The sequence below is a fragment of the Syngnathoides biaculeatus genome, chromosome 12 (assembly GCF_019802595.1).
Source record: "Syngnathoides biaculeatus isolate LvHL_M chromosome 12, ASM1980259v1, whole genome shotgun sequence".
In the NCBI taxonomy this organism is placed as follows: domain Eukaryota; kingdom Metazoa; phylum Chordata; class Actinopteri; order Syngnathiformes; family Syngnathidae; genus Syngnathoides; species Syngnathoides biaculeatus.
The window spans coordinates 14,597,064-14,625,022 of NC_084651.1; the positions used below are offsets into that span (position 1 = coordinate 14,597,064).

Consider the following 27,959-nt stretch of genomic DNA (forward strand, 5'->3'; position numbering starts at 1 on the left):
TGAATAATACAGTTAATGTATGCAACTTAAAAACCACACTATAAATATGCGTGCTGTATTGATGGCTCACCTTACACAGCTCCTGTATTTTTGGTTGCTTGTTTTATTTTCTGTGCTGTGCAAGAGTGTTTTATAGGGTGGTCTTAATGCAGCCTTGCAATAAATATTTACTGAGAAAGAAGAGAAACGTTATCTCCCTTGATAAATCAAAAATTCAACAACTTCCTAATTCTTTTCTTTGTTGACTACACTCATCTTGGGAGAGAGTTTCGGGGGGGTGATATTTCCTCATTATTTCTCGTCATCCTCCGGTGGAGACTGTGCTCCTCTGGAACATCCAATTTGCCTTTTCCTCCTCTCGGCCAAAATGAATTGTTTATGATGAAAAATAAGCCTTATGTTAAATGCACTGTCCTTTTTCTCTTTTTCTCTTTAGTTTGATTTCTAATGGGCTCTGTCTGTTTGCCATATGGATACATGATGAATGTCATCCATTGATTTTCGTTCAATTTAGAATTTTTTTTTGTAACCACACATTTAAATTCATTGGAATCTCCAACGTCGAACATGATGTGTTCTGTGATGCAAGTTAATGTCAGACTTGCTCTAATTTCCCCCAAACTATTTTCCCATTGGCAATTATTTAAAACTGAAATGCTTTGTTAAAGGATCAAATAGACACCATCATAAAACCTGTGAGGTAAAATCTGAACAGCAACAGAGTGTTTTGGTAACATTTGTTCATTCCTCATTGCTGTCAGTGATTGTCTAACAAGTATGACATATATGCATGCATATTTTTCCCCAAAACGTTCAACTTTGGAGAGTCCACTATATTTCCAATTTTTTTGGTTTTAACATAATTTTGAATTAGAATATATGTCATCTCCACTTAAGAGTGATTGAATCTGTGTTCTCTGATTTGAATTTGTGCAATATAGAAATGTCACTTACTGTATGGTCATAGGTCCCACAATTTTTATTTTTCAATTGTGTTCAAATAAATACCACATTTTTTCTTTTAGTTAAGGCAAAGATAAACTAAACGATCATAGATGAAATAAATGAATGCCTTGTGCAAATGTGGAGGACTGCGAGCCAATCAAACAAGCCTGAATTCCACGTTGTAACAGCACTTTTTTTTTTTGTTGCTAACATATTTTGTCCATTAGTGTCAGTCAAAGTCATTTTTTTTCCCAGCCAAATATGGACACACAATGGCAGTTTTGACGAAATCAGAGTGCAGCAATCAACCAAAATGCATTTCTCAGTATTTCCTTTTGCTGAACGTTTTGGCGTATTCTCTCCTGCCGAGTGTCTCCTCCCACTCAATGAAATCCCCCAGGCTTTGTGAGTGCTGAAAAGGAGTTTCATTATTGCGACAAAGCACCCCCAAACCACTTTCTCTCATTCACGCTCGCTTTCAGAGCGATCACGAGCCCTTTTTTGGAGATTTTCTGTGACACGTAAGCGTTGAAGCGTTTGTCCTTTGGGCTAGGCAGCCCAATGCTTGATGCTCCTGTCAGTGCTCACAAGATGCACACCACACTACCGCTGGTCCTGACTCCATTACGTCAAGGGCCTCTTGGGAAAAATATTCACATGTTCTCGTATGCTTGTTGCTTGGGAAGTGTAAAGAATGAACAACTGTGCATGGCGTTATTGAGGGAAGGTGGGGAATCTGCTTCCCGTCAGGGACCATTTCAGTTTTTTTTTCCAATTAAGTCCACCTTCGGCCAAACTAAATTGAGGGGGAGGGGACCTAAATGGGACTTTCACACTAATGTTTGCTACTATAAATTATTAGTTATCATTTGTAGCTTAAATGTTTTGGGGCTGTTTATTAAAGTGCCACTAAGGAGGAATTACCAGGTTTACCACCCCCAGGTTTAAAGTTGTTTTGTTACACCACGCTTGCTCTTTTACATGGTAAGATCCTTATGAAGGATAGTTCAAGATACGATATGCAGACGTTTTTCTGACGGTTACTTGAAAAACTTTACTTTTAAATGTCATGAACACCTTGAGGATCTTTGGAGTGTGTTGAGGGAAGGTTCCTTTGAATAAACTAGAATTGAAGGTTAATAGGGTTAATATTACATAAAGTAATGTTTTATGTATTAAAGTGCTCAACTTTTTGTAGGATTTCCTCCTAACTTTTTGTGAAAATATTTTTCAGAGTGTGCCTGTACTTGACTACTTAATTGCTTGTTTTGTCATCTTTAATTCAGATTCAGAGAGCATTTAAGTTTACCTGTCTTGGCCCAGTAATTGCAAATATATTTATTTTATTGCTGAGAAAGGCTTGCTTTAATTGTGTTTGAGGAATGAATCTGCCTTTGATCCTTTTCCAATCTGATCAGCCTCTGCTCTGTTGTGAAACCTTGAAAGTTGTGCGCCCGTGTCACTGTCGTCGACTAACTCACAGATGGCTCCTTTGATGATTTCCACTTTTTGACGGCATGTCGGTATGTCTTTTATTATTCAAGGTATGGGACTGACACTGCGAACAGTGTCGCCTGTTTGGATGTCGACTTGCAAAGCTGCTTCACTCAAAATAATCACAGAGCTGCTGTTTGACATTGTCGTCACTTTGGTGTTATTTATAGCATCCACGAGTTAAGGCACAGAATTCCCTGGACTGATGTGAAGGTGTCAGAAGTGTAACGCCACCTTGAATCTCCTTGGATAAGACCTTGTTGTAGTATTTGTGCTAACATTACTAACTGTATCCATTCTTCATGCACACCTGACACCAGGCAGTCGGCATTTCAGCTATTTCTACGATGAAAGTTTGTTTTTATTTTCTACAGGCTATAGGGGACAGAAAGGAGAAAGAGGTCAGGTTGGTCTGGGCCTACCCGGTGATCCAGGACCACCAGGTAAGACCAGAATATAAAGCTTGTGAAAACTCTTCATATGCTCTTAAACTATATCAGTGTTTAACTGTTCAATTGAAATTGTATGAATGCATTTATGACTAACATTTCAGACTTTTTGGTACCTGAGTATACAACACAAAGTCTATAAAGGCACGCTAATATAAGGTTCAGAGTGGAGAAACCTCAGAGTCCACAACATCGTGAAACACGTTTGGAATGAACTTGATCTTCTCAGCTCCAACAGAAGCAATTCCCACAAACACTACAATATTTTGTCAAAAGTCTTCCCAGAAAGGGGGAGTCTAATGGCTCTTTAACACGTTATGCAACAGTATTAAAATCTGCAGCGACCCATCGCTTTTTAATGTCAGGAATCTTTTAGTCAATTGTATGTTCATTCAGCCCCCCAACACTTTCATCAACACTGAGCAGCAACCTTTGATGAATTCCTCACACGCATGATTCAAAAGTGCATTTCACTGAGGAACATACGGGAGCCATTATCAGTGCAGTTCAAATGAGAATGAATATTGGTAAGGATCATTTTCAAGTGGCTGGAAACATGACCCCTTGCCTTGTTATAGTCAACCCCTGTTTATCGTGGGGTTTTGGGGAGGCGGATTTTCCCGACCCCCCCAAAAGAAGTACAAATCTGCCCTATCGCGAGGCCATATCTATCTTTTTTACCCCTCCCACAAACTTAGTCAAACTCACTTTTTAAAGTATACACTGAGAGGCTGTTCTCACTCTCTCACACTCGCAACTGACACATAAAACAAGGATAATTAGATGTGTATTTAGATAACTACAATTTTTACGACCAATATAACTTAATGCCACTAAAGTCAGCTGGATTGATGTCAACAGGGCTAGTGCAGCTGCATTTTGGTTTTGTAAAAACTGGCACATCTCAATTTTTGTGATTTTTTTTTTTTTTTTGTTTTTGAGGGGGGGCAGATCCGTGTGCACCAAGCTGGGTGGGTGTGTTTACACAGCAATGGTGTGTCCTTGGAGATTGCCAGATTTTAGTGTCACAGAGTCTGTCTAAACGTATGTCTCCTGGGACCCCATCTTAGGTTTTGGGGCATATGAGGTAATGTAATTTTGGTGAGTTTGTTCTGGACCAGAACGAGGTGTAGCCCGCTTTTCTCAGAGAGTTACGCCAGGTGCAGCGTGTTGCACCACAATGTGATACTACACTTGCACAACTCTAAATTCTGACGTGTCTGTGCACTTTAACGTTGCATTAAAAAGGATCAAAAATCTGTGATGAACCACTATATGGTGAGAAACATAGTACTTCCACCCAAGTTGAGGAATGAGAGGCAAAGATCTACATTCAGATGTCTTCCTTTTACTCCCAACAGAATAGCATTTATGACACAAGGTAATGAAAAAAAAGAAAGTTTGTTTCCCCAAAACAAAAAAGTATTGCATTGCATTACAAGATGTGAGCTAGTCCCCTGCTCCATGAGTATGAAAAATAGTATCTCTTAAGCGTGATGGAGCGATGGAAAGTGGGCAAGGCCTCTTTGATTTTCAGCCTGTGACAGCAGAGTTATTACTGACCTTAATGCCGTTTATCTAATCCATGAAGGTGAGCAATTTGTGTGCGGGGCCAAAGCAAGTCCGCCTCTTGCTCGCTCTAGATAAAGGACAGCTGTTGAAAGGTGAGCTCTCTGGTGGAATGCATGCATAGCAAGCTTACACTGTCAATGAGAGTGACGTTACTTAAAAGAGAACAAGAGATGGCCGACTCTGTTAAGTTATATAGCCGATCACTTCTCCTCCGTGTGTCAGCCTGGGAATCGTGTATATTGGATTCCGTTGTCTTTATCATGTTATCAGTCCATCAATCCAGTCTCCATAGCGCTTGTCCTCATTAGACTCACAGTGGAGCAGGAGCCTATCCCAGCTGACTTTGGTGATTGGTAGGGTAGAGCCTCAACTGGTTGGCAGTCAGTCGCAGTATTATTGTTATAGTACCGTTATTATGATAACAGGAACAGGAATTTTGGAACCAGGGAGTCACAGTTTGATTTAGGCATTTCTCTCAACGTCTGCCATCATCCTCGCAATCCTCTTTTTCCTTCCAGTGGCCCCAGTCCCTCCAACTCACTCATTTTCTAGTAGATTCCTGGTGACACATAGTCTCAAAGACAGTCGGACATAAAACAACAGCATTTTTTTCCTGGGTATTTTGTTTGAACTACGAAGTGTAACCTTGGGACTGTTCCACGCTACATTTAAATTGTCTGAATAGTGATGGGATAATAAAGCCAAAGCTGAAGACAGTCTGGTGTGAGCCATTAGGCAGGCGATGTATGGTGGGGATGATGCAACGGCCAAGGTGTGGTTGCAGGATAGGGAGAGGGGACACGCCAAGATGTTTGATTCTAGTTTTGTGCCAATTTTCTCTGATATAATGTGATCGGCCTACCTATGAGATGGATTATTTAATTGAAGGCTTAATCGATGCTCTGTAAGAGCAAGTGTAGGCACGCTCGGGCGGACCTTGCATGAGTGTGTATGCTCCATGTAACGTATGCAATGCAAAATACAAAGAGCTATTTGGATTGCATTTTCACACAGTTGCTTAGCAACATGTTATATGCGTATCTGCAATGATAAGATGATAAGAATGTGGTACCATTGCACTGGACTATAACGGTGAACCGCAAACAGGTAAGGGTACTCTGTATAATCTTAACATAATGCGGGCTGTTGACGCACTCTAAACTGTTCGAAATGAAAAAGACTCTGCATCTTGCACAACTGTGACTCTCTTATGAGGCTCAGTTCCTATTAATCGAATAGTTTATTTGTTTGTTCTTCTTCTCAGTACTCAACATGAATGTCATTCCAGGGCAGCAACGACTGCCGGCGACAAATTCCTTGTGTGCTGTGTATTGTGATTTTTATTTCTGTGTCCTACACTGGCACATCAGGACACTGAGACACCGGCCGTCACCTTCTTTTTCACACCTGTTGTCATCTGCCGGGTGCAAGCGATGTTCGTTTTTAACAGAGTTCATGTAGCATGTAGCATTAAAAGCATTTCTCCAGAAACATTTCTTTTCTTGGATTTATCCATGGCTTGCCTACTACGGGGGGTCGGATACCTCAAATCCTGGTGCCAGATGTCGCACATCAATGCTTATGATGCATATTTAGAAGAACATTTTTTTAGTATTACCAGAGGAGCATGATCTTCAAATTTCGTATTACAAATACAAAACTAATTTGAACTAAATACATATTTATTTTCCAAAGCCGCAGGGACCCACAATAAAGGGATAAAAGCGTTAAATGAGGCTCAGGAATTGTGGCTTGCAAAGGCCTATAATGACATCCCTCCTTTTTGTTTCCCTTCATCAAGGCCCTCCTGGTGCAACTTCCCAGGGTCCTCGTGGCTCTCCCGGGCCCCGTGGACCAGTGGGGACATGCGACCCAGGTGACTGTCATGGGTTTGAGCGCAGCGCAACCTCGGGCCATCCTGCTCCAAGCTCACTTGTGCAGCCAGACGCTATCCGCAATAAGAAAGGAGCGACAGCGTGATTGGTGTCCTCCACCGGGTCTGTCCAACCAACACTTGGATGCAGTAGGGGCCTTTTTGTGACATTGCTAATGGGCTTGTTTTAAATACAGTATATTTTTTAAATTATTATTATTGTTTTTATTTTATTTTGCAAAGCCGTACTTTTATGTTAGGTCTTGTTTTCACCTGCCCCTTTCCCTGCTGTGATGTAATGCATTCCTTGTCAACACTCATTACATCTCTCAAGACTATGAAATGACTTTGTTTAGTCACTTTCAACCCCGTCGGAATAACATGATATTAATTATTTGTTTGTCTCCTTAATTGGCATGGCTATGCACCCTTCTGTTCTCGTTCAGATAAGATGTTGTGCTAGCAGAAGGTAGATCGTGCGTGTGTTTGTGCACACGTGTGTTTGCTTGCGCACACATGCGTTCGAAAGACGACAAAGAATGAGATTAGCTGAATGTTTGTTTCATGTGCGCCTTTGAGAGAATTAGGCGCTCTTAACTTCTGTCGACTTTGCGCAGTGGTCTTCACGTTGAGCCGTCGCCCTGTGGAACTCCTCGTTATCAGAGTACTGCAGAGCCAGGGGTGACCCATCTCATTTGAATAATATTCTGATAATAGAAGCGCGTTGGAGAGAGAGAGGGAGCAAACATCTAAAATTAAAAAAAACTCTTATGGGGGAAAAAAGAATACAGCGCCTTATGTATAACCAAAGTCCATCCACTGTGTCTAATATAGAATTATTTTTGTGCCGTGATCCTAAAGAATGTATTAAAAGGAACTCTTTTTTTTCTGGAATGTGGAGTAACCCATTTATGTATCAGTGTGGGGTAGCTTAGTTTTATTATAAAGTGATTTGCATCGTGCATGATAATCATTTTTTTGAAATAATCTAAATATGTCTTCCCATTTACTGGTATATCAGTCCAGAATTAGCTTTGCCATGGCAACTGGGTGTGCAGAAAAACAGGGGAAAAACATATTGAGGGCAGTTAGTTATACACGAAGAAAACAATTTGTTTTCTTTCAAAGTTTTTTTCATGAGGTTGGTGTAATTCACCTTCATGACAGTTTTAGGGCTATAAAGGTTCCACACTCAAAATAGTTGAAAAAAAAAAATTAAAACACACACACATTCACATAAACTGAAAGCTCTATTATTAGCAGAATAAAGTTGTAATGAGTGACGTTGACTTTTTTCAGCTTTAGTAATCAAAATAAAGGCATTACATTAAGTCTTCATATTCTGACCACAAAGTTCAAGTTAGAATTTCTGCTTGTAAAACAACTTTTCTTCTTTTCTCATGATAGTACTAATTTTTCATTTTGAATTTGTTCTTGTAGTTTAACAACTTCATTACTGTAGTCACAATATTTTAACATTTTGTGATATTACAGCAGACCTCCTTTTAAGCAGGCATGCAGTAACACTCATACGCTAATGTAAAAACTTTATTTTCAGGAAAATGACTTCTTTGTACCACTTTCTTTTCTAGGACATTACAGCTTTTCTTACATTATAATGTAACTTTGTTCTCATAACATAACATAACATAATTTATTTTTCATTAAATTTTATTATTGTCAACACACTTCTCCACTCTAAAAAGATGATGACTTTAATATACATTTAAAGCCAGAAGTTTACATACACTTTACAAAAACACATTTATTTATTTTTTGTCTCACTGTCTGAAGTCAAATCAAATTAACCTCTCCAGTTTCGGGTCAGGCAGGATCCCCAATATTATTCAATTTTGTAAAACACCACAATACTGAGAGAATTTTATAGAGAGTTGTTTATTATTTTCTTCGAGGTCCCAAGCTTACACAAAAAGTACTATGTCTTTAAAGAACATGGGGGAATCCAGATGATGAGGTCATGGCATTGGAAGCTCCTGATAGGTTAAATGGCAATGTGAATTACGGTAATTTCCAGCCTACAGGGCACATCGGATTATAAACCTCACCCAGTACTTTTGTAAAGGAAATACCATTTGGTACATACATACGCCGCAGTTGAGTAAAAGCCACAAGTGCCCACATTGAAACCCACATTGGAACGCGAGATATTTACAAAGAAATATGGTACACAGAAAGCGTTTTCAAAGTTTTAATCCCTTATCTTATCTTAACATAGCAACAACACGGTAGCACGAACAGGCCTGGTTTAAAAAAAAACATACTGGTAAAAGTCACTGAGACATGTCAGTAACACAGCAGCAACAGGGGAGCACAGCGCTAATGTTAGCGCAGCGCTAACAAGGCCAGTTAAAAAAAACATACCGGTAGAAGTCACTTCCTCGGCACAAATATTCCACCAGTCTCACTCTTACCTTTCCTGCACGAGTGCCCCCTCCGGGCCATTAGAAAAAATGCACAAATTAGCCAGGGTTGAAAGCGTCTGAAAAAAAGTTGCGGCTTTAGGCCAGAAATTACGGTAATTGATGGCAAACCTAGGGATGTATTTAAGGCCACACCGTAAACACTCTGCTTCCTTGTGTGAAATAATGTGGAACCAAAATAAATCGTCCAGGAAATCAGAGAAAGAATCATGGAGCTCCACAAGTCTGGCTCATCCTTGGGTGCAATTTCCAGATGCTTGAAGGTGCCACGTTCATCTGTTCAAACAATTAAAAGCATGTATAAACATCATGGGAATGTCCAACCATCAAACCACTTAGGAAAGAGGTGAGCTCTCTTTCCCAGAGATGAACATGTTTTGGCCCGGTATGTGAGAATCAAACCTGACTCAGTTACACTAGTTTCTGTGTGTAGGAATGGGAGAGTACTGTCTGAAGCTGTGGAAGGGTACCCAAAATGTTTGACGCAAGTCATGCAGTTCAAAGAAAGTGCTCTTCTATACTAAGGAACTGTATGTAAACGTTTGACCTCAAAGAAAATAATATACAATTCTCAAAGTAATTGTGGCATATCACAAAATTAGATGATTTTGGTGATCCTGACTGACCTGAAACAGAAGTTTAGTCTGATTTGAGTTCAGACAGAGAGACAAAAAAATGAAATGTGTGTTTTTGCACAATGGATATGATTTTCTGGCTTCAACTCTCATGTTCTGTGTTTCTTTTAACATTACAACTTAATTCTTGTAAAATTCTTTCTTATAACTATGTGGCGTTATTCTAGTGATATTACAGCTTAGTTTTCGTAAAATGTTGATTTAAGTGTCATCTGATTTCTTTTGTGCTTTCTATTTATGTGCTTTTCTCAAAATGTTGACTTATTGAACTACTATTTGTGTAAAAATGCAATTTAGTTAACATTTTCGGGAACTTAATTGCGGTAACTTTATTTATTGTTTACGGTGTCCCTTCCGTTCCTTGATACACTTTAAATTTGATGTGTAAATACTCTCAGTTGTATGCCACTCTAATTAGTGATGAGTATTTTTGGATATTCATTTTGTTTCTTGCTGATGGGGGTTGTAATGGGACCTGATGATGTAATTACGCTAGCAAGTCATCATTTTAACGATGTGTTAAGGTTCTAAGTCGTACACGATTAGAAAGGTTGCTGCTTTGTGTGGCTTTTTTTTATTTAAATTGTTGTTGTGTTTTGTTTACAGTGTTTGGGGATGATGATGATTCCTCTGATCTATTTTGTATATTTTGCTTTACAACGGCGCCAAAGTAATCGGAGCACTCCGCTAAATGTGTTCATGAATTGTACTTCCTCCTCTACTTGACATGTTGACACTAAGATCCAGGTTCTTTTTTCATTTCATATTCTTAAGACTGGAAGATATTGATTTATTTATTTGCGTTTTTCTAAACTTGTTTTCATTTCACTGATTGTACACTTTGAAGCAGCCATGATGCTAATTTTATAATACTGATATGTCTGTAGTCTTCTTTATATTACCGTATGAACTGGTCACCAGTCAATCGCATGCTGAAACAGATACAGAAAATTAACAACCGTTGACTCCCACCTACGGACAGCTTGGACTCCAAACTTTGGAGTATTCCAGTTAACCTAATGTACATGGTTTTGAAATATGGGAGGAAGCCGAAGTACACGAAAGACAAAAACCAAGCAATCACGGGAGGAACATGCAAAGTCCACACAGAAAGGTCGAAGCGTCAGAGCCTTAGGGCTGAGCTAATTTTGGGCTACTAGGGCTAGACTAGATTGGACACCTGTTAATCACATGATACATAGATAAAGTAGAAAAAGAACCATTAAAACTCACATTCACACCGATGGGCAATTTACGGGCTTCAGTGAACCAAACATCCATCCATCCATTTTCTTAGCCACTTATCCTCACAAAGGTTGCAGGAAGTGCTGGAGCCTATCCAGCCTACCACCTGTCAACGGCCAAGAGCGGGGTACACCCTGAACTGGTTGCCAACCAATTGCAGGGCATATAGAAACAAGCAGCAACACTCAAAATCACACCTAGGAGCAATTTAGAGTGTCTAATTACCCAAACATACTTTTTTTTTTTTTTTGAAAGTGGGAGGAAGCAAGAAAACCTGCAGAAAGCACGTGCATTCATTCATTTCTTTATTGGACAGTCTAAATTGCCCATAGGTGTGATTGTGAGAGTGGCTGTTTGTCTCGATCTGCCCTGCAATGGGCTGGCAACCAGTTCAGGGTGTACCCCGCCTCCTGCCCGTTCACAACTGGGATAGGCTCCAGCACTCCCCGCAACCCTCGTGAGGATATGTGGCAAACAGAAAATGGATGGATGGGTGAATGGATGGATGATTTCTTCACACAAAGTCCGCAGACATGGAGTGTCATCCAGCAGCTTTCCCGATGCCATATCTCCTCTGCAGTCTGGTGTGTGACAGTAAAAATTATGAATCACTACCCATGGCGATGTCTCAAGTAAAAGTATATCCAGGCACATCGTTGAGCCACTTTGGGTTTTTTTTTTTTTTTTTTTTCATTCGGGGTCTCTAGGTCGGGCTTATGTAGAATTGAGGCCACTGCTTTAATGTGCAATGTGTCTTGTTGTATTCAATATTATACAAATGTTGAGACTGAGTTTCTAAAGGACTCTCCTCCTCATTCAGATTTTTAATCATGTTTCTTTTCCTGTTCCTCCCAAGTGTCACATCCTAGACACCATATGAGTATTTGTTTTGTACTTAGAGCATGTCAGCTGGGTTGTACAGCAGCAAGTGAGGTTTACAATAGTCGAAGTTTTCATTCATGTGTCTAAAGAGACCCCTGCTGGACATGAGTGAAAACGTTTAAAGGAAAAGAAGGACTTCGGGCTTCAAACTGGCTTGTGGTTTTGTTTGCTTTTTTGTTTGTTCCCATCATGTTTTTTTTTTTTTTTTTTTTCATCATGTTCCTCTGAGTGGGCTTCTCTCTAAGGCAGTCAAACTGACCTTGATGGGATTCTGATGGCACAAAATGTAACCTGAACTTTCTGTTCTCCCTCTATTGTAACTGCTGAGAGGTTCTTATGAGTGTACACTTAACATTAATGTGACTTCAATTTGGCTGAGCTAAAGTGGGAGGACAAAAAAGTACACCCTGATGTCACAATTCACTTCAACAGCATTTTAGTGCAGATCTATTTTACTGTAACAACTGTAATAAAAGAGTGCATTTGTTGTTGTATCATTTATTGGAACATTTCAATCAACTGCTGATATTTTCTTTTCCATCACCCCAAACCGAAAGTTATTCTGTCGTAAAATCTCATGTAATCATGTGACTAATATAGTCATGAGGGGAGTATGGATCAGCATCTCGTTATGCTCTCTCACATTAAAAATGTCTGCCGCCCGCTGTCATAGAAAATTTAGTTGATGGGCTAGTGTCTGACTGAGTGTCTTATTGTCCTCATTTTTTTTTATTTTTTTTTGCCTCGGCATCTACCTCACTGTGTTCGATGTGTGATTATCAATTTTTGATTTTGATGTTTTCACACCAAATCTTGTTTAGTGAGTTTCATTTGTTTGTGGTTACCGTGAGCAGAAGTTCTCTTTTACATCTTTTTTTGCAGCATTTTCTTGATCTGACCTGATATTTGCCTTACTTGTGTGCAATAAATGTTACTCAGAGCTTTAATTTGTTGCGTGTTTTTGTATTTCATGCCCTAAATGACATGACTGAAAAGTTAATTTAATGTTTCAAAACTGCGTTTTGGGAATAAATTTACATTTAAAAAAAAACAGTTTTATACTGATTTCAAATTGAATTGGAGGTTACACATTTATTTTATTGTACTGAATTTGCACTTGTTTAATCAACTATTTTATTTTAATTCTATATTTTATTATATGTTAAAAGTATTTTATAGATTTAGTTTTTCATACAGAACAATATCAGAGATCTGTGTACAAAAAAATGCAAGTTATTAGGTCATTCATTATCTTAAAGCCAAAGATTACTGCTTTACTACATGTAATCCTTTGTCCACACAGTACTGTATGTCGTCATATAATTAATATTCCTGCAATTTTTAAGTTATTGTCTCAAAACCTGGTGGACAAGTAGTAGGGGGAAAAAAGCCCTTGGGAGAGCCAGTCATGGCAAAACTTATTTTGAATAAGTGCAAACTGAAAATTAATCAGAATATTATGTTTAAAAAATGTTTATCAAGTATTATCATCAGATTGTATTGGTTTGTATTTAAGAGATTTTTTTAAAAACAATGTCCAATCTTGAGATATATTTTTTCTATTTTCATGAATAACTGCAAATTAGCATAAAGAATAAATAAACACAGTGTTGTGTGTATTTTTTTATTTGTTATATTGATAACCATTGCACTCATTATTCAAATGTATTATTGTTGTTCTGTTCAATGAGGCAAAATGTCACATTAGGTTGTTTTATAGGAAACATACAGTATTTAACCACAATTCAAACATTTTTTTTTTTACAGATTTACAACATACACTGAAGTCTGTCCTTTTTATTTGCAACTGCAAAAACATTCTGACATGGACAGTTGTTAAAAAAAAAAACACTTTTCTTTGATAAATTACCATATACAACACAAAAAGGCATCCAGATTCATTTGGGGTGATATTTTTTGCAAGAAAATGGAAGGGCTTTTCTTTGCATTTCCCTGGTTTTTTTTTTTGGAGGGGGGATTCTTTTTGTTTTTACATGAGGATGAAAAAAATGTAAATAGGGAGAATGCGGTCTGAAAAATCTAACTACTTTTCTGGGAAAATAAAAACAGGTAGGAAAAAAAAAGATCAGAATTGATTTTGGCAACAGATCAAAATTATTTTCTTCTGTTTTTTTTTTTTTTTTTTTTTTTAATGGAGGCGGGGGTCTTGTGGTGGACCTTGTCAAGACAAGATGAGAGGTTAATGGATGGGAGGCACCACAAACCCCTGGGATGAAAAATGTTCTAATCCAATAGTCCCTGTCTCTCCCCGAGTGGCTTTTAGTTCCTTGCAATCGGAGGTCCCTTCACATCCACACGCTGAGCGCCCGCCGATAAGTTGCAGGAGGACGGGTCGCAGTAACCATTAGGACCGGCTGCACCGGGCGGTCCAGGTACACCGGGCTGTCCCGGAAGACCGGGGGGTCCCCTCTGGCCGTCGCGGCCGTCCTGACCGTAGCCTGGTTTCCCGGCCTCACCTGTAAGCGCATACGTTCCTCTTAGATGCTATGACATTCATAACTTGTAGTATTTCCACTAACGTTTACTCACCAGGGAGTCCCGGAGGTCCTTGCTGACCTTTGGCCCCTCGAACTGTGGGTCCTCGTGAGCCTCTGTCACCCATTTCACCTGCAAGTGGCAAACATCAGATGATGATGCCAAACTACGTACGGCTACATATGAAACATTTCCTTATCACTTTTCATCGTGTAGCAGGACCTATTGAATAAAAATTACACTTGAGGAAATAAAACTAAAGACTTCATTTTCTTATAACTTTCTAAATCTGGATAATAATGTTTCTTCCGTCCCATAATGCAAATGGTCATCTCTTGAGTCTGAACTTTCTAGTTTTCCTTGAACCAGAAAATAGCCTGCTAATTAACAAATGAACAAGGAAAAAAAAAGGCTTTTTTAATTTTAATTCATTTAGGTTTTGATTCATTTCTTCCAGGATATTTGCCCCCTTTGCCCTTTGAGTCACAACAGTGCTGAATGTGATTGTGTTCCCCCCACAAATTGTGAATTCACCTATTTGCAAATAATCTTTAGAACCTAGCCTTTGTTATTTGCTAAATAATTCACGAGTTTGCTGTTTTTGTGCTCAGGCTAAAGCCCGGCAATGCCACAAGATGGGAATTGATTTCAATGTAATATTCTTGAAGTGATTTGGCTCAACTACGATTTTTGTTGGGGAAGAGCGAAGTTTAGCCTGAGTTGTTCGTCGTGTGTATTTACAGTGCATGCACTCTTCCTGTGCATATTTCTTAAAATAAAAGTTATTTATATGGTTAATGTTAATGCTGTAAAATGAGTTCAAAATTATATTCAAGTTTTTTGAGATCATAATTGCTGGTGTATTTATTGGTTAGAATGTTATATTACATAAAACTATTTAAGGGAGCTCAGTTATTCATAAAATAACAAAAATTGACACAAATATAATCAGAAATAGTGCAGTCTCACCATCGAACACCCTCCTCTATTAACCACAAAGTAGCCTGCTTGGTAAATTAAAGACACACAAATACAGTAATCTTTTTTTTCATTCACTTTTTTTACATCTTAGCTGTGTTGTTTTAGTCTCAATGGAACATTTCTATCTGCCCAACTATAAAATAAATAAATACATGCCTACATATTGTACGGTCCCCCATTTAACATAATAATCCTCAAACCAGGAAGTAGTCTGGTCACTAACAATGTAACAGCAAGCAATGATTTTCTGTTAAAGCTTATTTTTAATTTTTGCCATTTGAGTTAGAATGAAACCGTCAAGCGAGTTTTGGTGGCCTGCTGCTACATAGCTGGACAAATTTTCAAACGTTTTTTATGTTCAATCTTGGTAAAGGTGTGCACTCTGGGTTACCTTTATGTCCTTTTGCTCCAAGCTGTCCTGGTGGTCCTTTGAGTCCTGGAAGTCCTCTTGCCCCCGCCTGTCCAGGGAAACCATTGTCTCCAGGAGCCCCAGGAGGACCCGGGGGTCCAGGCTTGCCAGGTAAGCCGGCAGCACCGGACTCTGGTCTTCTCAAACTAGCAGCCAACTGGGCCAGTTGTTCTATTGGAGTCAAAATGATGAGAAAATGAAATTCATGACATGCACCAATGTTATGTTGGCTCAAAGCCTCACGGGGGCGTTCTCCATGCTTTTGTGGGTTCAATTCAGAGCGAAGCAGGAGCAAAAAAATCAGGAAAATCCTTAGATCTTCTCCTGCATTTCAACAGATGCCCCCGTAAATTGCACAGAAAAGAGACTATACTTTTTGAAACAGCAATAAGCCACTGAAAATGTAAGATCACGCTGCAAATGATCCAATATTAATCTCCTGTGACTGCCGCCTGATATCTTGCACTTCCTTGGCTCTTGCTGAGAATTCATGCAGTGCATGCAGCCTGACTGTTCCTTTAAAACATTGCCTTCCCTGGTGCTGACTCTCTTTGCCTCCAAGCCGAGGTCTGCTGGAGGTGTAATTAATTTTTCAGCAGCTCTGCTATAAAAAAGTAATGACTCCAGGAGATGAGTTTGGAAGACACAAGAGCAAAAGAATAAAGAGAACAGAGGTTGTGGCTTCTGCTGGAACATTTCTTTCGAGGTGAAACGAGGAGATCTTTCATCCATCAAATAAACACAGTCTGAGGCTTATTTCATGTTTTGCTTATGAAACCTTCTCTTCCCTGTGCGTGAACTGTGTGGAGTGTCCTGATCGCTGTGACAGCGAAGGGCCAGCGCTGCAATATGTCCACAAGTGTCGGCGGGCATGGCGGCCGAGATTCACGTCATAAACGAGGCACGAGGGGGTGATGGAAGGGGTCACCGCTTCTTACCTTGCATGACTCGCATGCAGACCTGCTTGATGTGCTGGTCGCTCGGCTCTTTACCCTGTAACACAAACGGTAGCGGAGTGATTCAAGACACCAAAAAACACTCCATCATCCCAGGCTGATCAAAGATTTTCTTTCCTCTTTGTAGTCACGATCACATCTAAAGACTCTTGAGAGAGGGGAGACGGACAGCTTTTATTGATTTTTAAATGGAGTACGACCGGTTGTCAGGCAAACGAGGGGTCATCGCTTCCACGGCCTAAACAAAACTTTTAAGAAACATTTTCCATTCAACCGCCACATTAAACTTGCACCAAAACTTACTGAAATAGAACATTATGTATTGCCATAACATCAAACCTCTAAAGTTGTACAATTCTAAGTTCAAACTGCCTTCTTCTGATATCAACTTAACACCAGGCACTGCTAAAATGAGGGGAAAAGTGATGATAACCATGGAACAGGAAATTAGACTGTGATGCAAGCTCGTGCTACATACATCTATACAGCTAAAGTTGACTATCAAAACAAAACAAAATGAACTAATATTAAACCGTAGACTTTCCATATTACAATGCGGATGCTCGCATTCTGATAGTTCAACCAGAAATTGGACCAAAAAATTAAAAGTAAAATACTGGTGGCTCTTGTTGCATTAGAATGTCATAAAAGGTTTCATCTATTTTAGTAGTTCAATTTAAAAAAAAAGTGCATTATGAGTATATATATGAGTTACTTTTGTCAACTTTCCCCTGGTACTGCAATTCTGAGATGACTGTATCATCCAAAAATCCAACAGGAATGGAAGGCTTGAATGAAAACGCTCCAGAATGAGCTTATCACACATTTTAAAAATATACTCATGATGTTATATTATCTCTGTGGTGCCTTGGTAAATGTGCAAAATAGAAATTAAAACTGTCCACAAATTCCTAAGTTCCAGACATTTTTCTAGTGGAAGGCTTGAAATCAGGTCATTTGAATTTTTGGAGGTTTTCTACGTCACTAACAAATAGTGACGCAGATAACTCCCGAGCCAGCGTTGTCAGCGTAACAATACGTGTGCGCTCGCAAGTGGGTCTTCTACACGGAAGCAACCAATCAGAGGAAAAGTCAGGTATGGACAAAGCAAATTTGAAACTGGGTCAAACAGAAGTAACTGCCTGAGGGATTTTTTTCTGGAGATGCATATAACAAAATCAAGGTGGGTTTTTTTTTTGTTTGTTTGTTTGTTTTAAATGAAATTACACTTTAATCCTACAAAAAATCCATGTGAGAGAGAGTTACTCTAAGGAGGTTGAAACAGCCAAAGTATGAGAATTTTAAGTGTTCTTTTTTTATATATAAGGTTGCCGAAAAGTACCTTTTAACAGCCCAATTCCTCTTCATTGTATTCCTGAAGATGTACTACTGTACATACTTTGTAGAGAAATTGTTTTATACTTACCGCAGGACCTTGTGTTCCTCGGACTCCGGGTGGACCTCTGTTCCCCTGCATGCCACGTGGGCCAGGTGAGCCGGGCGGACCCTCGATTCCGGGCTGGCCTCGAGTTCCCTCTGGACCTCTTCTGCCAGGCTCGCCGGGATTCCCAGTCTTGACGAATAATCCATAGCATCACCAATGAATTGAACAATTCTTCGAATATTAAAATAAAGACATTGCAATGGTGGTCACCTCTCCCTTTGCACCCCCTTCTCCTGGTTCACCCTTCAAAACAAATAGCAAATAGGAAAACAATAAAAAAAACTGCGCTTTTGCTGAAAGTGTTTATATTTGCCGAAGAACTTACATCATCTCCTTTCTCTCCAGGGTTTCCCTCATCCCCTTGTGGACCCTGAAAAAATGTGCAATCATTTTTTTTTTTTTTTTTGGGGGGGGGGGGTTCAGCATCATTATAGCTAAAACATGAAATAATCAAGATTTCATACCTGGTCTCCCTTGGGTCCTGCTTCTCCTCGCTCACCCTGTAATCGACAAGACAAATGAGCTTTGCTGCAGGTGTGAGTGTGCATTTGTCCTTGGAGGCAACGCTGCGTTTGTTGAGTAATAATCATCTCAACAATAAAAATAATGATCAAAACAATCGTCCTGTGATGATTTTTTTTGTATCCCGTACCCTTTCTCCTTTTACTCCAGGAACACCAGGGGGGCCCGGAAGACCAGGAAGTCCGGGGTCACCTTTGGATCCCTGCCACAAACCCACAAGAGCAATTAAAAGGTATATTTGTACACAGAATTGACAAACATTTAGAATAAAAAATAATTATAATAAAGTGTCTTGATATGTTAATTGAATTTGAAGTAAAGTAGTTAACATAAAAGATGTTGCTTGAAGCAGAATTTGGAACACCTTTAAAACGGACACTTTATGGGATGAGAATTAAAAGAGACAAAAAATGTAAACGGTTTCTGTGTTTGCAATGATTTATACAAGGGACAAAACATTACAAACAACTCTCTTTATTATGGAATATACAACTACAACTACAATAAATGAGAACTAAAGTGACATACTAACATTATGAACAAAACCCATAGTTGTTACAAATTATTAAAATGTTTATATAATTTAGTTGCTGTCCATTTTTTTTAATTGCGAATTGTGACTTTCTCTTCAGCAAATGGAAAAAAAATGTACAATAAAAATAATTACTTAATTATTTCTTCCTTTCACTTTTGGGCGGACAATAAGTCTACGCTGTCTAACTCTTTTTTTAATCCATGGATTGCAATGTGTAATGCATGTATGATATTCTTACTTCTATCAAAACTTCCAAAGACATTGCTTGTTGAACATTATTTTTTTAATCATTATTTTACATGAGTCCATAAAAAAAAAAAAAAGTGGATTAACACAGCTGGCCAAGCATGGCAGCCAATTTTCAGTCTATGTCTCCCATTTGATCTGTGAGGAATGTTAGGAGAACACAGGACCCTTTCAGCCTTCTCTCCCCTCACTGTGAAAGTAGACTTCATCTGAGAGCCATTCGATTACGACAAAATCGACAGGGGCAACAGCCAGGAAGGAACTAAATCTAAACGCAACAGCATGTTGAATACAAGCACTGGTTCCAACCAAATAATTCAATTATCCCTTGATGTTCTAAATCAAATTTAAATTAAATTAAAATAAACACTTAAATTCATTCACTCATTAGTTTTCCATAACATTTTTCTGCACTACGGTCGCAGGCATACTGGAGCTGTCCCAGGTGTTTCTGGGGAAGAAGTGGGCTACACCCTGAAGCCGCCAGCCAATCGCAGGGACCATAGGAACAAACAATTATTGGCACTCACAGTCATACCTACGGGCAATTTAGAGTCTTCAAAGAACCTGCCATACATCTTTTTGGGATGTGGGAGGAAACCAGAGTACCCAGAAAAAAACCCACACAGGCATGGAGATAACATGCAAACTTTAAACAGGGTGGGTAGGAACCCTGGTCCTCAGATCTGTGAGACGGATGTGCAAACCAGTTTACCCCTGTAGCGTCAACATTTGAATTAATTTGGATATTATGCCCAGTCGCAGCTCCAATAAAATAAATTACATTAAATGAAGCAATCTCAGTACCCACGAAATGTATTCCAAAAAAGAATATGAAATGAAATAGATACTGTATTTGCTCATTAGCCAATATCTTACCCTGGTACCAGGCTTGCCAAGTGGACCCACTGGGCCTTGTTCTCCCAATTCTCCCTGCAAGCATAGACGAGGATCAACAATATCAAAGAGGGTCCTGTGACTTTTAATTTAATTAAAAGCATTCAAATCAAGCCAGGATAAATACTCACAGGTTCACCAATGGGTCCAACGGGTCCAGCCTCGCCTTGTTCCCCGCGTTCGCCCTGTAGAGAAAAGATTGGGGTAGTTTGGCGATTTGTTAACAGTTGGTGGAAAACAAGTCTTGCTGGATCATAAGTTTGTGCGCTTGCACCATTTTTCCGGCCGAACCCATCGTTCCCGGGAAGCCTGTTTGACCAGCATCTCCCTGAAGCATAAAAAAGCAGTCACATTGTGACAATTTCATTTAAAATATGAATGAAAGATACAAACAACTGATGTGTAATCATGAATCAAGCACACAACCTTAGGGCCACCCTGTCCTTTTTGTCCGGGTGAGCCAGGCAAACCCTAAAACACAGAATAACATCCAAAATCCATTTTAAAAAGATATTCACTTCCATGTTCCCACCCAGATGGATTAAGTATATTTGTCTGAGATATTCGCCCAAATAAGTTGCTTAAAAACGTCTTGATCACAGCTCATGTGGGGTTTAATTCGGGTGGCGACGTTAACACAGGCACAATCTTGGCTAAACACTGTCACAGTCGAGTTGAGTCCCATTAGTGCCTTTCATTAAGCTTCTCACACATTAGAGGCTGGGAAAAGCGCTGCTCTCACTCTTGTGCCCAGGAGAATGTAATTACTGTCTCGTAGCATATGTGTGCAAGGATGTGCGTTTAACATCATGCCAGTGGTTTTTTTTTTTTTTTTTTTTTTTTTTTTTTGGGATGGCTAAGAGAACAAGTTATCATCAGAAATAGTCGCAATGAATTATTTTGCGCCAGAGTTGTCATCTTAAACTCTGTGCTTAGGTTAGGATTCGTGCTTACAGGCAGTCCCTGAGGGCCAACTTCTCCAGGAAGTCCAGGCTTCCCAATCCCTCCCTGTCAGGAAACAAACAAGTGAGGAAGATCTGATGGGAACATATGCTTCATCATAATAATACACAGAAGGATTAATACCTTTGCTCCTGGCATGCCTGGAATACCCTCACGGCCATCCACACCTGGTAAACCCTAGTGAGAACAAAAACGTGTAAGCCTAAATAAACAGACCGCTGTCAACCTTTTTGACAAAATGTTCATACTCACAGCATCTCCTTTGGGTCCTGGCAGGCCTGTTATGCCTCTTGGCCCTTGTAGACCCTGAACAATAAAACCTTTATTCAAATGTTTATTTTATAGACTCTAATGCCGCTGATGATGTGCCACCCTACCTGTTCACCTTTAGGCCCAGGCTCACCCATCACCCCTCGCTGACCTGGATCACCCTGAAATCGTACACTTCATGTTTGCCCAGTGTTGGGAGTACACAATACAAAAGTAATGCAAGTATGGTAATTGCAGTTTTTGCTGTAATGTTGTAAGATAAGGCATGAGTAGTTGCATTTTGCTAATACTAGAAGATGCTAAACATTTCAATCTCAGATCCGTAGTTTTTCAGGGGAGAGTAACTCAAAAGTAATGCAGACTAGGGTAACGCATTACAAGTCATAAACAGATGTTTGTGTGTTCACGCTGAGTCCTAAACAGAAGTATGACAGACTATGTAGAAAAAAAGTGTTGGGACATATTATGCAGGAAGCAGAAAGTGAAAGAAAACCTGGGATTCACCACTGTCTGTAAATTTTTGTTGCTTTAGTCAAGGCTCTTCTTTCACGTTAAACTCTTCTAAACGTGCCTTCACAGACTTTGGTTTGTGTACTTAAGTCGAGCAGAACCTCTAAGTGAGTCATTAATTAACAAACACTTACAGATGCACCAGCAACACCCTGAGGACCTGGAGCTCCATCAGGACCTCGAGCCCCCTGTCAGATAATCAACATTAAAAGTTAACATTTTGAGTGCCACAAAAAAATTAATAAATAAAGCTGAAGGTGGGGGCACCCACCGTCTCTCCCTTAGTGCCCATCATTCCTGTGGCCCCACGGATGCCCTGGACGCCCTGAAACAACGCACACAGACAAGAGGTGAGTAGAAGCAAGCGTGACCAAAACTCAACACATACTCGGAGCAAAAATAGTCAATCTCACTGTTGGTCCTTGTGAGCCGACTTCCCCTTGACCTCCTTGCTCTCCTTCCTCACCCTTAGGAATAAACACAAGAAAAAAAACATCATCAGCAGTAGAAAAATAAAGTCACATCAATAATTATGTCTCTCAGTGGCACAAAATATGTGGCTTTGTGCTAATGGGAAAACAAGGACAGTAATTCTGTTTTCCTTTTCTTTTTTTTAGGCCACAGATTTAACTCTAATTTGTTGCCCCACTTTGCTAATTACAAATAAATAATGTGCTGACTCTATACTAAATACGGAAGAAAGTGTTATGGGCTTTCAAGTGTTGCAGATTTTCTGTCATTAAAAAGGCAATTTGTTCTTTTAATTACAAGTAATAGAAGCGGTAATTGAAAGAAGTAAACAACACGGGGCAGATAATGAATGAGTACACAACACCAAACAAATAAACGTCATGAAACAAGTCAGCATATGTTTTACATCACAGAACTGATGCATGAGTCAATTCTGCTCGTCTGATGAGGAAACATCAATATTCTTCTAATGCCAACTCCAAGAAAGCATGAACACTCAAACTTATCATCTACCTCTGTTTGCATCAGAAATTGGAATGAATACATCAACGGAGGCCTCTAAATTTTTATGGAACATTTGTATACTCAGCGAAGCGTTTTGTAAATTTAACACATGAATGTAATGCAATCTTCCCTGGCTCATCATTTGATAGTTAACAGGAAGGGGTTCTGCATTTCAAACAAAAACAAATGACAAAAAAAAAAAAACTGGAAAAGGTCCCTATAATGGCTCATCTTTAGTAAGTGACAGACAACATTATTGTGAGATTGATGGTGAATCATATCCTGTAGATGGAGAGATCAGCTCATTTCCCTTTTATATTGTCAGTGTATGAAGACATTATTGGGGAAAAGGGTGCTTGAACATCGTTTCAAATAAATCACACCAGCTGCGTCGCCAGATATCCAAAGCATTACACAAGCATTCTGGCCTCTTCTTCACAAAGAGCAGCACAAAAAATAATAACAATAACAAAATAATAATATGAGAATGTTGTGGAATGTGTGTTGCAGTGGTTTGCCTGATTAATATGAATAACCTCAATGCAATACCTTGGAAATATGGTATGCGTACATATATACACACAAATATATACCTTGTGCCCTTGTTTGCCAGGTTCTCCTGCTTCACCTTTTACACCTTTGTGGCCCTGGGGAAAAAAAATGTTAATAATTAAAAAAAAAATTAAACAGAGGAGGCCAGTTAATTGAGTACATCTGATTGTGGAGTGGAATAAGAAGCTCTAGTTGAAAGCTTGGGCTCAATGTCCCATACATTAAAACCACACAAGACTCGTCTCTTGAAATCACCTTCATGCCAGGAAGGCCGGGATGTCCGGAGGTCCCAGGTGGACAAGAGTTAGGACACTAAACAGTGGATGAAAATGTCAGAAATTTCAAACATATAACAAAAATAAAACGTCTTTGTTTTCATTTTGATTGATTTTACCAAGTCGACGCTGCCCATCATGCCAGCTGCCCCCTGCAACGGAGAAGAAATATTTTTGATACTTAGAAGAGGTCTTACTGTATAAGTGGCCATCATTTCATTTTAGGGTTCAAATTAAAAAGGTCACTTACTCTTGGGCCTGTTGGTCCACGGGGTCCTTGTGGCCCTCTCACACCCATTGGCCCCTGTGTTCAAATAAATAGTATGAGCAAGTATATGCCAAGTGCAAAATGAAGTCATTTTAATGAAATGTCCAAACGATAGTCATTGTAGTTTCTTCTTTGTACCCCCATTTGTATGATTTTCCTTTTATTTGCATAATAGAGATGCAGGTGCATTTTAAAACCTCCCTCCAAAATCAGCAACTATGAAATGAAACGCATTTTGGTGAAAACAATGATAGCCAAAAGGTAGCATTATCTGCAATAAAATGAGTCAGATGTGAAAAAAATATTTACTAGGAGATGGAAATCCAGTGGAATTCCAAGTCCCACTTACTTTAAATGTGTTTTGCGCCGACACTTGAAATCAAAATTGTGAGAAGGGCTTTAAAATGCAAAGATCATATTATGACAGCCAATACTGTATATTACATTGCAATAATTTAACAAATTCTAGTAGTGGCAGACTTTATCACATCATCTGCTTCATGCCTCCAAAGAGGTTTAAAGGAATGTTAGTTGCTTTTAAGGCTAACATGGACTAAATTTCACTCTTGGTGGTTAATAGCGGCTAATTAAAACACTAACTGTAACTTACAGGCGGTCCTGTTTTTCCCAGTGGACCCGGAAGTCCTCCAGGCCCAGGTGGCCCCTGTTGAGAATTAAACCAGATGGAGGTAAAAATTTGTTTTCATGCAAAAGCATTGAAACAAGTAAGACTAATAGCATAGTGAATAACTTACAGGGGGTCCATCTGACCCAACACCCTGAGGAGAACCATAGAGTGATGAGTATTTCATATTGTTTTATTGACATAGTTTTGGAGGTGATGTTTAACTCACAACAATTCCACGAGGTCCAACTGTTCCAGGTTCACCCTAGAAACAAACACATTCACAGTAAATGTATGGTTAGATCCAAGCACTCCATTTTTTTTTTTTTTTTTCAAACAATCTATGTGAGACTAAATAGTTATCACATGACTGGGCCAGTCAGGCACACACTTGACCCAGCAATGTTTCTACTAATGAGGAGTGATGCCGGGCTTTTCCTCCCCACGGAGATTACACAGAGGACTTGCAGGATTAGGTCTCATTTGTCGAGAGGAATTTATGCAAAGCACGGCAAAAGAGCAGACAGCAGCTTGGCTTCGTTTCCCGGACGTTCTCTGAGGTGAGGGCCTCATTACTCACTTACTTTCTGTCCGGGGGGACCGTCAGGCCCGGGCTCGCCGATGGGACCGGTCAAACCCTGCAGAAAACACATTCAGTCATGATTAACTCACACGTTGTCATGAGCCAGTACATTTTTTCTCTGGCTACATGTCCACATTCAGCATTCAACCAATATAGAGTAACTTCATTCATGATAACTTTTACATGTGGGAGGAGCACTGATCATCAAAGGGGTGAGGCACCTTCGAGCAGCTTTTACATTATATAATACTGTGCAATATCGAGCGTTGCTAAAATCCACCATTTCTGTCAAATCCTACCAAATGTAAAGAGGCACACAGGGGGAAAGTTTAGAGTAGCAAGAATCCAGCAGTGGGTCAAGAGGACAAACCACTCAAGAATGGAGACAGCAGTGAGCAACATTCCTTTGGCTCAGGCCAAACAAGGAACCATTCCACACTGCTTTGTGGATTCTCAGTGGGAGATACTAACTGCATCTGGATCACAGAGAAGCTTTTGTTTTCAAGTCGCCACCTTTTCATAAGTAATTTGATAAAGGTTTGCAGCAATGCATTATGGAATTTTCCACACCTGCCAATTATATTCAGTACTGCACTGCAGCACTACGACCCTTCACCAGGTGTTGTGAAGTTAAACAGGAAATAATAGACATTAGTTACAGTTTCATTTCATTAATTTAGAACGGGACGTACCAACAACTACACTACAAGGTCAATTAAAATGCAGTTGTTTTGTTCTGTTTTATCTTAATAATGTGCATTTTTTTAACTACCTAAGTTTGGAATTCACAGTCTTGGGAATGGCTCACAAGGGACATTTCACAATAACTAGTGCAATACAAATACTTTGGGGATCCTTTTCTAATTGCATTGTAATCAGCAATCTGGTAAATAAATATAAAAAATTAAATAAATAAAAATAAATGGGTAGTTGCAGAAAAAAAGCTTCAGACAGTTTGACAAGTTGGTGTTTCCCTTATTTTGCATGCTTCAGTTTTCACATTTGCACCTCGGAATGCTTTAACATTATTGAAAGTAGCTGTGGTAAACATTAAAATTTTCAAGCAGAAAACACAAAATTTGAGTCACTGCTAAAACATCAGGCCTTTAGGTCCTCACTGTACATCATTTTACTAAAAGAGTTGTTGAATCAGTTAATCAAACACGCTGTCAATTTCATATATTGTTTTCAGGGGCACCATTTTTAAACCTTACATAATATTGCAAATATAAACAATCTTTAAATATGAATACAGAGAAACAAACATAGATTACTAACATCATTTCCTGGAATTCCAGGTAATCCAAAAGACCCAACTCTACCAGGTTCTCCGTCAGGTCCCTGCAAATTACAGTTTCCCACAGTGAAAAAAGGCATATGTAAATAAAAATTTTAAAAAAAGTGGAGATAGATATATATGTTGAAATCAAAATAGGTAGTTACAGCAAGACCAGCTGGGCCATCTGCTCCTCTATCACCCTAAAAAATGATAATTGAATATTTAGTCATGTCAAAACAGGTCATTACAACTCTAATGAACTCACATCAATGCCATCAATTCCTGGTACTCCTGCAGGTCCGGTGGGTCCTTGGGCTCTCTGAGTTTAGGAAAACGCATTAACGCAAAAATATTTTCAATTTTAAAAGACAAAATTTGATGCTGATGTCTTTTGTGAGTTTTTGTTTTCTTTTTTGTTGTTGTTGTTGTTGTTGTTGTTGTGGAGTTAAAATGAAGTGACAACATGGGAGCAGGTGCGCCCTTGACCAAATCGCTCATATCATAATTTTGCAGCCTCCTTATGTATTGATGTCATAGCAACTTACATATATGATTTGTGAATATCTGTGTAAGTTAAAACACGATGATTTCATTCAACCAAGACAGATAATAATGGAAAAATAGACCAAAGTATTTGTAACCCATAAAAATATAATGAAATCCTAATTACAGTCTTGTAAAATAAGTAATAATAACACACCTATTACAATATCAATGTAACTTTAATAATAATATTATTATAATAGAATAACATTATCTGTTTTTATTATTGTATTATGTATATATAATAATATATATTAGATATAAAATATATAACATGATATCATCATTAGAACTATGTGATTTGAAAATAAATATACTATTTTTTTAAATGGATGAAGTTGCATAAATGTAAATTACATCAAATACGTACTTTTTTCCTCCAAAGCATCTGCAAAGGTTACTCAATAGTTATTTTATACTGTATGTGAAACAGCTTACAGTTTAAATAAAGAAAACCTTGATAGGCACACACAGAAAAAGTGCTCACCTGCTCCTCCGTCACATCAGTCCATAAAGAGAAACAGAGGGGGTGCAAAGAGAGTGACATATAAGACTTACTTGAGCCGAGCAAAGCAGAGCAAAGTGCAGAAGCAACCCGAGGAGAGGCCCTCGATAGCTGGGGGCCCAGGCCATGATTCCTCGTTGTCTGCAAAGGTACTGTATCAGTTGTAAGTCCTTTTCTGTGGGGTTTGTTGGGATGGAAGAAGCCCCAGACAAAACAACCCAAATGGACCCCACTCGGCTATCTTGAGACCCTCAGAGGGCCCGTGGCCATCCCGAGTTCATAAATATTCACAGTGTATCATGTTTATTCATGCAGTGTCAGATGAAAGAGGGGTGGGGCAAGGGGGAGTGGTCAAAAAGACTCATTGGTAAGTCATCATTCCCAATTTATGTTAAGTAAAAAGCTTGGAAAATCTTTTAATCATCTTACACATTTGCTCACATGACACAATACTCACACAAACTGAATGACTTTAGTGTGCATACAGTATTTGTGATTAGTTTCACACTCAGTTACAAAGTCTAGGCTGATCAGAGTTTTATAGAAATTGCTTTGCGGTGCCTTGATAGGAAGGTCGTGACACATCACT

At 39.1% G+C, this 27,959-nt stretch overlaps 2 protein-coding genes across 3 annotated transcripts in view; one reads left to right on the forward strand and one right to left on the reverse strand.

Annotated features, from left to right (window-relative positions):
* Positions 1 to 7,554, forward strand: part of LOC133509779 (collagen alpha-1(XIX) chain) — a 106,336-nt gene extending 98,782 nt beyond the window's left edge. For both annotated transcript variants that reach the window (XM_061837128.1, XM_061837129.1), the window contains 2 exons: positions 2,814 to 2,882; positions 6,262 to 7,554. In XM_061837128.1, coding sequence (XP_061693112.1) covers positions 2,814 to 2,882; positions 6,262 to 6,440 — 248 coding nt within the window. In that variant the 3' untranslated portion in view covers positions 6,441 to 7,554. The remainder of the gene's footprint in view (positions 1 to 2,813; positions 2,883 to 6,261) is intronic.
* Positions 7,555 to 13,194: 5,640 nt separating this feature from the next.
* Positions 13,195 to 25,325, reverse strand: col9a1b (collagen, type IX, alpha 1b). Its single transcript, XM_061837080.1, has 28 exons — positions 25,045 to 25,325; positions 24,690 to 24,725; positions 24,591 to 24,614; positions 24,446 to 24,499; positions 23,818 to 23,871; positions 23,687 to 23,719; positions 23,548 to 23,604; positions 23,334 to 23,387; positions 22,179 to 22,232; positions 22,037 to 22,090; positions 21,900 to 21,953; positions 21,363 to 21,416; positions 21,238 to 21,291; positions 21,109 to 21,162; positions 20,977 to 21,030; positions 20,449 to 20,493; positions 20,297 to 20,350; positions 20,154 to 20,207; positions 20,005 to 20,058; positions 18,475 to 18,546; positions 18,287 to 18,322; positions 18,148 to 18,192; positions 18,033 to 18,065; positions 17,805 to 17,951; positions 16,361 to 16,415; positions 15,405 to 15,593; positions 14,087 to 14,164; positions 13,195 to 14,013 (listed from the first exon to the last, which is right to left on the reverse strand). The coding sequence occupies exons 1-28, from the start codon at positions 25,111 to 25,113 to the stop codon at positions 13,817 to 13,819; spliced, it is 1,818 nt and encodes a 605-aa protein (XP_061693064.1). The 5' UTR covers positions 25,114 to 25,325; the 3' UTR covers positions 13,195 to 13,816.
* Positions 25,326 to 27,959: the final 2,634 nt, after the last annotated feature.

Excerpts from the sequence above, each read along its gene's own strand:
- col9a1b (XM_061837080.1), bottom strand. The coding sequence starts at position 25,113 with ATGTGTTTTCTGCAGGGTTTGACCGGTCCCATCGGCGAGCCCGGGCCT. Across the intron at positions 21,292-21,362 it reads CTGGGCCTAAAGGTGAACAG|GGTCTACAAGGGCCAAGAGG; the intron begins GTAGGGTGGCAC and ends TTTATTGTTCAG. Across the intron at positions 20,059-20,153 it reads TTGGACCCATTGGTGAACCT|GGAGAATTGGGAGAACAAGG; the intron begins GTGAGTATTTAT and ends CTATGCTTGCAG.